This window comes from Nicotiana tabacum, chromosome 6 (genome assembly GCF_000715075.1).
Source record: "Nicotiana tabacum cultivar K326 chromosome 6, ASM71507v2, whole genome shotgun sequence".
Taxonomy (NCBI): domain Eukaryota; kingdom Viridiplantae; phylum Streptophyta; class Magnoliopsida; order Solanales; family Solanaceae; genus Nicotiana; species Nicotiana tabacum.
Genome location: NC_134085.1, coordinates 150,714,329 through 150,725,442, shown reverse-complemented (window position 1 = coordinate 150,725,442; position 11,114 = coordinate 150,714,329). Strand labels below are relative to the sequence as shown.

The 11,114-nt window shown below is 38.6% G+C and overlaps 1 protein-coding gene across 1 annotated transcript; it reads right to left on the bottom strand.

Moving 5' to 3' along the window:
- Window positions 1-3,632: 3,632 nt before the first annotated feature.
- LOC107782582 (uncharacterized) lies at window positions 3,633-4,948 on the bottom strand. Its single transcript, XM_016603472.2, has 2 exons — window positions 4,739-4,948; window positions 3,633-4,035 (listed from the first exon to the last, which is right to left on the bottom strand). The coding sequence occupies exons 1-2, from the start codon at window positions 4,850-4,852 to the stop codon at window positions 3,793-3,795; spliced, it is 357 nt and encodes a 118-aa protein (XP_016458958.1). The 5' UTR covers window positions 4,853-4,948; the 3' UTR covers window positions 3,633-3,792.
- Window positions 4,949-11,114: the final 6,166 nt, after the last annotated feature.

The window sequence follows — 11,114 nt, the reverse complement described above, 5'->3', positions numbered from 1 at the left end:
CTGACAAAAAGAAGGATGAAAAAAAAGTTAGAAACAAGAAGGGACTTAACATACAAAAAAAAAAAGCATAAAGGGATGCATACCATGAGTTTTTACTTTCCAACCATGTAAATTGGAAATGGATTTCCAAGTTCTTGCCTCCATAGGCACGACTTTCAAGATTGAATCTACCCAACCACGGAAATTAGGAACGGGTTCCACATCTCCCATAGTTGCTATAGAAAAGCAAAAGGAGACGAAATTAGAAAAGAAATTGAAATTCTTAAAGATAGGTACGGTAAGTAAAAAAAACTTACATGCAAAGTTCCACTTCTCAGGGAAGGGGATATTTGTTTCACCCACCAAATCAAATGTGCGAACAACGACATAACGAGTGTACCGCCCACGATCCTTGTCATCTTCAGGGCTTACCAAGACCCTTTTACTTCTTGCAGTTAAAGTAAAAACCCCATGGCGGAATAATTTGGGGTGGTAAAGATGAATAAGGTGGAGGAAGGTAAAGCTAACATTGGCTTTTACAGACAAATATCTCAAACAAGCCACTGCTCTCCATACCGGGGGGCTAATTTATCCCAAGCAAATTTTGAAAAAGCGACAGAAATCAAGTATAACCGGGTCAATAGCAGAATTAAATCCTAAAGTGAAGGGATAAGTATAAACAAAAGAAAATCCAATCCTAAAGAAAGATATTCTTTGGTTTGGATTAGGGATCACCATACGAAGATCACTTCTCCAGTTGCAATCTTTTCGAACAATAGAAATCAAAGGTTCAGTGATTAGAGAAGGAAAAATGTCAGCTTTCTCTAAATTAACAACTTGATCACGAAGAGATTTCCTATCATTCTCAAAGGACAAGTCATTGGGTACTATTTCCTCAACTCAAGGCTCTTGAAGAGGCTCAGAAAGTTCTTTACCTTTAGAAGAGGATTTCTTAGTGATAAAACCTCTAGAAATAGTGCTAAAACTAGAAGAAGGAGTAATGGAACCAGAGGAACCACCACGAACGGATCCTAGGCTACGAAGCCTGCCACCTCTACCCCTTCTATGTCTTACAGGGGCGTTGGGGAAGCTATCAAGAATTGGGATTCTCTTAGGGTTAGGATTCGGAGATGCCATTGCAGAGAAATGATGAACTAAAGGAGAAAGGAACAAAAGTAAAGAGTAAAGTATTTGTTAAGGGTTTATGAAGAAGAAGACAAAGGAAAAAAAGGTTAAATATGTGTATAACAGCGACCGTCAAACAAAGAAGCGTAATGATGGAAAGCCTATAATAAAGGCAATTATCACTTCGTAAATAGAGAGGATGAAGAAGCCTTGGAAAAAGGCTGTAGAATTACATACATATCAGAAGGTGACACGTGTGCAGAACATTAAATAGAAAAGACAATTGAAGCGTCAGTACTGACATAGCATTAATTACGGCGAAAATTCCTTTTTCGTGAAGATCCACTTCCCAAATATTTAATTGATAAATAAATAAAAAGTGGGGGGGACTATCTGTATTGGGAAAAAACTGAGTCTAAATATTGAAGATGACGTGTCATGACACGTGGACTGGTCAAAACGCAATAAATAGCCAAGAGGCACGGGCGACAACAGATATGGGGAAAAGAAAGCAACATAGGTGTGGACCGTTACTAAAATAGGTACGAGTCTCGTACCTATTCGAGTCATTTAAAGATCAAAGATCGGAAGAAGTTGAAGATACGAATCTGATGACGTAAAAGAGTCTAAATACAACATTAAATATCAAATACGTAAGAGAATCTGAATTAAACAGAAATGATTGTGTAACGTTTCTTTTAAATGTCATTTATTGCTCATAATTGTCTCGTTAAGACAAAGACATTACATCTTCTCCTAGAATCAACTATAAAAGGAGAAGGACTCAACATCTGTAAAAACAAGAAATATTATTGAGATTACACTGAAATACAAAATTACTTATTATTCTCAAAAGTCTTTTATTATTTTCGTCTCTAAATTATCAGTAACCCGAATTTCTCTATATTTCTAAAGCTTTGACCAAAGACTAAGATTTTTGGTTAAACACAAATACTATATCTAACTTTCAGTTTACGTTGCTGGCTTATACCATTTTTATATGAATTCCTTGGATATTGATGATAAATACAATGCGACTGTTACATGGATTGTTGTGAATCAGTTCAAATATAAAATGGTTTATAATTCATGAACAAACGGCAAGTAAACTGCTGATCTGATCCTAGCACACTGGTACAATAATTTGATTAATTGGCTTTAGGAGTGAGATATCATTTTTCTCATGCATTCCCATGGGGTTTTGAAAAATCTAAAACACCGGATAAATAGACAGATCATAATTTTTCAAACGAACTGTACTCTTTCGTGTATGGGTCCAAATTTGACCGACCACGAGCTATGACGAGTACGACAAACGACCGGGTACCTTCAAATCGGCGTTCCGAGGTAGACGATCCTAGGGCGACGACAAACGACCGGGTACCTTCAAATCGGCATCCCGAGGTAGACGATCCTAGGGCGAAAGAAGAGACTGTACGACTCTTGTAGTAGTGTAAGCCCATTAGAGGACATTAAAAATATTCCGCCGAATATTCCTTGTATTTTGTTTCTTACAATTCGGAAGGGTTACAAAAAACCTTGTAAGAGAGAGGAATACTCTGGAAACTTACTAATCTTGAATGAAAAGAAACTCTGCAACTCTCTTCTCTTTACCTATTGTTATTCTAGAAATTATTATCTTCAGCTACGATTTACCCCTTTATCTTTGATTGATTTGTTCAAAAAGGTTTTAACATCTTTTGAGTCAAACACTTCGTATCCTTTTCTGGTTCGAGAATTCCCACTTCTTCCACTCTGCCCGAAAGTAACTAGGACCAATTTAGTCCCATTTTGATGTTCTAATTTTACGCTGTCTAATTTTTACTATTCTCAAAGGATAAGATTATTCTCTTTATCAACGACACCAAGCATAACCAGCTTCCAAACTGTGACGGGCGGTGTATACAAGGCCCAGAAGCGAACTTATGCAGCAATCTGATTTCAGTGTCCATATTGCTGGGTTGTATAGTTTGCTGAGGACTGTACATTTTGGCAACGTGTGATACTCGCCTTGGGATTTCTTTTCTAATTGAATACAGGGCAAAATGTCGTAGCTAGCCTATTAGGTGCGAAATTTTGCCGAATCGAATGACTTTTTCTTAAATATTGAATTTATGTTATGAAATTCATTAAATATGTATAAATATTTAATTGCGAACCCAGTAACTAAGACGAATTATTGGTTCTGTGACAATTTCAGAACCTATGAACTTCAAATCCTGGCTCATTATGAACGTCCTGTCCATTGAGCTGTAGCTGAATCTCAAGAAGATCTTGTTTAGGGTCTGAAAATCAGCATTATGTTTACTGACTTTCTCTAATTATGTAGATGGAAATACGGTGAATTTTCTTGAACATACAGTGACGGAAAAAGTTTTAACTTGGATATGAAAAACAGGACAATGCGTTGTTAAATTATTGTTTTCTCAGAAAGCTTAATGTATGACCGGGTCACTAAATATAACTCGTCAAATTTATGAATCCATAGCAGTAAATTAGATAGACAAATAAGAAGTACAGGACAAACATTTAGGAATCTCTTCTTTATTTATTTTTTCTTTTGTTTTACTACATGAGCCACAACAAATAAAAAAAAACTAGCAAAACATTCCAATATGATATGACAAAATTAGATGCAAAAGAAAATTAACAAGGGATGTAACGATTGTGTTTGGATTTTTTAATTGTTTATTGGACAACAGCTTTTGGGGTCTCTTCTACCTCCTTCTTCTCCTCTGCTGGCTGTTCTTTGGGCTCCTCTTTCACAGCCTCAACTTTGACTTCCTCAGCTGGTTTGGCTGTCTCCTCCTCCTTTGCCTTCACCTCCTCGGCGATATTTTTAACTTCCTCAATCTTGGGAGCCTCTGATGCTGGTTCAGAGACGTCTACCAAAGGCTCCTCCTCCTTAGTCTCCTCCCCATCTTTCTTCTCCTGAGATTATTTATAGCAAAAAAGAAAATTAAAATAATGTTATTGCAGTTCGCCTCAACCCTAAATTTAAATTAGTTGGGCTAAATACATGAATTTGGACGTTATCTTGAATAATGGTTCCAAAAAAAAAGTGATAAAGATACATATTGTTTCTTGGCACTTTCTATATTAATTGCCACATTTTGGTTGTCAAAAGTCGGTGTTTCTCCGCTCTAGGGCTTAGTCAAGGGCAAAGGGTGAGGGACTTGTGACTTAGGTCACAGGTTTGAGACCAAGCTTGTGACTTGTGACCAAGCTTAATATCTAAGTAGAGAAGGTAGACGGGCGGACTCATTATCCCCGAGTTTTGAAGGGTGTGGTTAGTCCTAAGGGTCGGCCCCAAACGAATATATCGGTCAATAAAAAAAAGGTGAATCTCCAAGCAATATATTTTAGGCTGGTCAATATCAGTGCTGAAATGGATTTGACAAGACATTGGTCCGTATGTTAAAATTAGCTTTAAATTTCGCTTGAAAACCATCAAGTTTCTAGTTTCAAAATAAGCTGTATCCCTTTTTGGAGTCCAATGGGTAAATTAATTTCTATATTCATTTCGCTCTATTTGTGTCACTTTCATTTTACAATTAAGAGCAAAAAAATGCAACTAAACACATTCAATTTTGTTTTGGGTGAGACAATGATTAAGTGATGATTATATACATACCTGAGGAGCAGGAGTTTCCTGCTCGGATTTCTTGGGGGTGACTGCATGTTCCTCGGCAGGGGCAGGGGCCAAGTCTTTGGCCAAATCCTTAGGTCTGCTCGCACAGGCTCCCATGACTAATGTCTGAGCTTTGCGAGCTAGGAGGCGATTGAGAAAATATTAGGAATCAAAGAGAAGGCTGTTTAATTACTTATGTTTGAAGCTTGAAATTGAGAATGAAGTAAGCAGGTTTTTATAGAAAGGTTGAAGGGATGGCCTAATTTGTTGCTGTATCGTAGAAACATGCGCACCTGTTTTTGTGGACAATATGTAAACAATTGACCTAAAACTATTATTGCGGAGAATCAGAAAGTGGGAGGCCTCGACGTTGTATTTCGTTACAAACATGCGTTGAATATTTATTGTCATGGCGGAGAACCTGAGATATGGCAACTGGCACACATCCCCTAATTCCTAGTCATAACAACTTTCTTGTTCCACTTCATATTATATGACAAATACGATATTGTCCATAGCTTTTTTCGACAAAAAAACTAATAGCCACTTTAATTTGTGTTTATGCATGGACGGTAGCAGTCTGTTTATTGGATATTACTCTATGTTCTAAATATTAATAGTAGCTAAGACTAGACAGTTCTCATTTCTCAGTTTCTATTGGATGTCACAAGCTGATGCAGTCACTCGATACAATCAGTCAATCACGCTATTAACATACAATAAATGTAATATTTGGGAAATGTAATTCTCACTTCTTACTATTAGTCTTCCTGCAAAAGACGGTCAAATAAGACTAAATTCGTGGCACTTACAGGTTACAAGTCGTCAAAGGTTAAAGATTTCAAACCATATTACAAACTTAAAGTATATTCTAAGAGCCTGTAGCGTAAAAGATGAAAAAAAACAAAATAGAACATTTCCGACTATCAAATTGCATAGTTAGAAGAGTTTCCTTAGGAATTTGATGAAATATCGCAACGCCTTGTAGGTATTAGGAGTACTATTAAGCAAATTGAACCTCTTGCGTCTTGCAAATTAACTGATTAAGATTTTATTTGATTGAGTTCATTTATTCCCTTTCTTTAATTAAATATTCATATTAATGGTAATCTAAAGATTGAGTAGACTGTCCAAAAGAATTATATATCTCAACTAACAACCAACTCAGAAAATTCTTCTTCTCCCCTGTTGGGAGTGTGTGAACAAAAGTCCCAAATGGAAAGTACAAAAAAAAAAAAAACTACTTATAACGAGTTGGATACTCTTAATAATATTACACCATGTTAAAAGTATCTATGGACCGTTTTAGCCTAACACTCCCCAATAAGGTCTCTTGAACAAGAGAAGTAAAAAACAAGCTAAACATAGGCTATAAGCAGGGAAGGAGGGAGAATAGGAGCTACGGGTTCGGTCGAACCCAGTGGCTTTGGTGCAAATCATGTATTTTCTTAAGAAATTCATTGAATATATATAAATTATTAATTTAGAACCCAGTAACTTAAAGAATTTAAAATTCCGAACACATAAATTTCAAATATTGGCTCCACCTCTGGCTATAAGTGTTTATGGAACTCCCTGTCTGTTTATGATTTATTTAAATAAATTCCACAATGACCGTAATGGAGTTGTTTCGAGTAAAAATAGCGTGTGGTAGCCACTATTGAGGGTGATATTTATTTTTTATCCAACAATTCTAATGTTGAGCAAAAATAGCCACTACTTTATTAAAATTAATATGAAAAGATACTTTTACCCTTTCTTCTATTGCTTTTCTTATCAAACCCTCGCTTCTCTCTGAAACTCGGAACTCCGATTGAGATGGCTTCATCATCGACAACAAAATTCGAAAGCTTTTCTCAAAGTTGAAATTCTCAGTTCTCAGTTTTGTCTGGGCGATTGGGCGGAACTGAAGTTTGAGAAGAAGTAGAATAGTCAAAGAGATTCAAATCTCCATGCTCCTCGGAGCCCCTATGCTCTTATTTCATTTGCCATATAAATACATATTTAGCGGAGGCCGGAGAGTGTCATTTGTTGACAAGTGTGAACTTTTGGATTGGTTGTTACTCTTTAAAATTGTACTCTTATTTTCTTTAGATTTGTAGTTCTTTCAATTTTAGTAGAAATGGAGTTTTTTGTTGGAAAAATAATTTGAAATACTTAACTTATAGTTACAAGCACAGAAATTAAGGATAGGTAGTCATTAACTTAGAGTTACAAACATAGAAATTAAGGACAGACAATCCTTAACTTAGAGTTACAAGCACAGAAATTAGGGATAGGTATTCCTAAACTTACAGTTACAAGTTCAAAAGTTAAGGACACTTGGTCCTGAATTTCGAGTTCCAAGTTCAAGAGTTAAGGACACTTGGTCGTGAACTTAGAATTACAAGTTCAAGAGTTAAGGACACTTGGTACTGAACTTAGAGTTATAAGCTCAAAAGTTAAGGACAATAGGTCATGAAGTCCTGAACTTCGACTAACAAGCTCAAAAGTTAAGGACAATAGGTCCTGAACTTAGGCTAAGAAGCCTAAACGTTAAGGACAATAGGTCCTGAACTTACAGTTACATGCAAGTTCAAAAGTTAAGGATGTTCTGAAGTCCTTTTAGACTAACAAGCTCAAAAGTTAAGGACAATAGGTCCTGAACTTAGGCTAAGAAACCTAAAAGTTAAGGACAATAGGTCCTGAACTTAGGCTAACAAGCTCAAAAGTTAAGGACACTTGGTCCTGAACTTACAGTTACAAGTTCAAAAGTTAAGGACATGTAGTCCTGAAGTCCTGAACTTAGAGTTCCAAGTTCAAAAGTTAAGGACATGTAGTCCTGAAGTTAAGTTCAAAAGTTAAGGACATGAGCAGAAGGGTATTTTCGTCCGGGCAGTTAAAGTTTATTAAAGCAGTGGTTAAAGACTAAAGACATTTTAAACATTGGCTTAAAAGTAAATACATATATTATTAGTGGCTAACCGTGCACTTTTCCCTTATTTCGATAAGATCGGTCCACTTTGTAATAATCCACCTTGACTTTCCATTTAATAAATTCCTTTTTATCAGCAAAAAAGAAAAAATGTTTAGAGGTAGAGAAGAAGTTTGAAACGTATTGACCATTTGCAATATATTTTAACAAAAAATAGTAGTAGTATCATCATCCCTTTATTTCCCCTACTCCAAGTCTCGATTAACAGAGGCGGATCCATGATTTAAACTTTATTTCACCTTTTAAGATTTTTAGCATTAAACCAATTATATTTCTACAGTTATGAGTTCATATCTACCATTTATTACAATTTCACTGAAGTTTTACACTGTATGCGTAAAACCGGGGGGCCGATTTCCCCGTCATTAGGTCGCCTCACGGACATGCTTCTCGAGGTTCGAAGCCGAGATCGAGACCCACCCTCGGGAGCCATCGAGTTTCGGCCCCGGGAGGCAGTGCGTACTAACGGCTATAATAGGGGAGAGGGGAGTTCCCACGACACGCAGCTGATATTGACAGAGCCTAATGCTATCTAGTTGTCCCATCCCTCTACCTTTATGATTAATGCATTTTGTACTATGTTGGAATTTTTCCTCCTATATAAGGGGGTCCTTGGCACTTTGTAAACTCTGTTGTTCCGCCCGCTTCACGAGAAATATAGAAGAATCCTCTCTTTCCTCTCCAATTTGTTATCTCGATATTATTGCTCTTATCTGTTGGCTTCGTACGTTTTCTTCATTTATTGTTTGATATTGGCCATAAAGAGCCTCCCTTGATTATATCCCAACTGTTAGCCCTTTCCCGGTTATCCCCGATAGCTCGAGCCCGAGCCCAGGCATCGACCTCGAGGCCCCTCATCGGCCAATCCGAAGCCCGAATAGCTAACGCCTCGGTGCGGTTATAACTTTACTTTAGCTCGCGTTTCATCTTTTATGTTCACATATCTAACATCAACTGCTTTAACAACTAGCATAAAAATAGATCACGTATTTTTAGAGTCTCATCAACAAATTTAATTGTTATTACCATTTTCATGGTAAACAGTTTGGTGCCCACCGTGGGGCTAAAAATAATAGTGATTATTTTCTTGTTGGTTTTATTACACAACTCAAGTTCCCTTTCACACTTTTTCCTATCCAAGATCTTCGATTTCAGGACAAAACGCCTATCTCGGTGAACAAGCTAAGAACAACAACCTCGAAAGCCACAAAGAAAAGGACATGACCACTCCAGATGTCGGTACACCATCATAAAACTCAACCCGGACGGAGGGGGAGACTCTCCGACACAACGTCTATATGATTATTGGAGGAACCGACGTCCCCCAAGGACCCATGTTTAAACGGACGAGAACATCCACCACAGAAGAGGGACCGACCCGAAACCGCGTGCCCGAAGACACCCTCGTTTTCAGCGAGGAGGACCTCGAGGCCATGATAGAACCACACAACGACACGCTGGTAATCTTATTTCTTTTAAACAATGTCAGGATAAAATGCGTGCTTGTTGATCCAGGCAACTCGACCAACATAATCAGATCAGAGGTAATAGGACAATTGGGACTGCTCGATCAAGTTTCCCCCATCCCTTGAGTCCTCCACAGCTTCAACATGACCGGTGAAGTAACGAAAGGATAGATCACCCTCCCGATCGGCACGTTCGGCGCTATTCAGAACACCGAATTCCAAGTCATCGACGGCGACATGAGATACAATGCATTGCTCGGCAGGCCTTGGATACACAACATGAGGGCAGTACCGTCAACCTTACACCAGGTGATAAAATTTCCCACGAAGGATGGCATAACGACCATACATAGAGAATAGCGGACGGAGAAAGAGATGTTCGCAGTTCACCATAAGGCGTCGATCCCCACGCATCCGATCTCCGATGAGGTTAGGAATACACAGATCCCCAAGGATGATGAAGAATATTTCTTCGCTCCTTGGACCTTCGTCGCCCCCTAAGAATCGGTGCAACTAAATTGATAGTCGAAGAGTTGGAGCAGACCATTTTAATTGAACCCCTCCCGGATCATAAGGTATACCTGGGAACGGGGTTAACCCCCGAACTCAGGAAATGGTTCATTCAATTTCTTAGTAACAATATCGACTGTTTCGCTTGGTCCCACTTAGATATGACAGGAATTCCTCCAGAAACAACCTCCCATAGGCTAAGGGTCAATCCTAAATTTAAACCCGTAAAGTAGAAGAGAAGACCGCAGTCTGAGGTAAAACATGCCTTTATCAAAGAGGAAATAACAAAACTTCTTAAAATAGGATCCATCAGAGAGGTAAAGTACCCCGAATGGCTAGCCAACGTAGTAGTAGTGCCTAAAAGGGAAACAAGCTAAGAATGTGCATAGGTTATAAAGACTTGAATAAGGCATGACCCAAAGATTCCTTCCCATTGCCTAATATCTATCGTCTGATCGATGCTACGGCCAGCCATGAGACCCCTTACCTTTCTCGACGCCTACTCAGGGTATAATCAAATCCAGATGAACCCCGAGGACAGGGGAAAAACCTCGTTCATCACAAAGTATGGTACCTACTGCTACAACGTAATGCCCTTCGGGCTAAAAAATGCAAGGGGATAACATACCAATGCCTAGTTAATAAAATGTTCGAGCATCAAGTAGGTAAATCAATGGAGGTATATATTGATAATATTCTAGTTAAGTCCCTGCGCAGAGGACCATTTGACTCATTTGCAGGAAAATTTCGACATCTTCAGAAGTTACAACATGAAGCTCAACCCCGAGAAGTGCGCCTTCGGAGTGGGTTCGGGCAAATTCCTGGGCTTCATGGTATCAAACAAGGGGATCGAGATTACTTCCGACAAAATAAAGACCATCTAAGAAATCACGGTGGTGAACAATGTAAAGGTCGTACAACGGCTAATAAGGCAGATAGCGTCCCTGGGCAGATTCATATCAAGGTCATCAGACAAGAGCCTTCATTTCTTCTCCTTACTCAAAAGAAAGAACAACTTCGAATGGACTCCAGAATGCCAACACGCCTTAGAGGAACTAAAGCGATACCTGACTAGTCCACCTTTATTGCACACACTAAAGGAGGATGAAACATTATACCTGTACCTGGCCGTGTCTGAAGTAGCAGTAAGCGACGTGTTGGTACAAGAGGATAAAGGTGCGCAATTTCCTATTTATTATGTAAGTCGGACTTTGGGGGACGCTGAAACCTGGTATCCTTATCTAGAAAAATTGGCCCTTGCGCTAATAAGTGCCTCGCGAAAGCTGAAGCCTTATTTTCAATGTCACCGTATCTGTGTTCTGTCAACGTACCCCCTCCGGAGCATACTGCATAAACCCAAGCTATCGGGCCGATTGGCCAAATGGGCCATCGAACTCGGAGGGTACGATATCGAGTATCAACCTCAAAC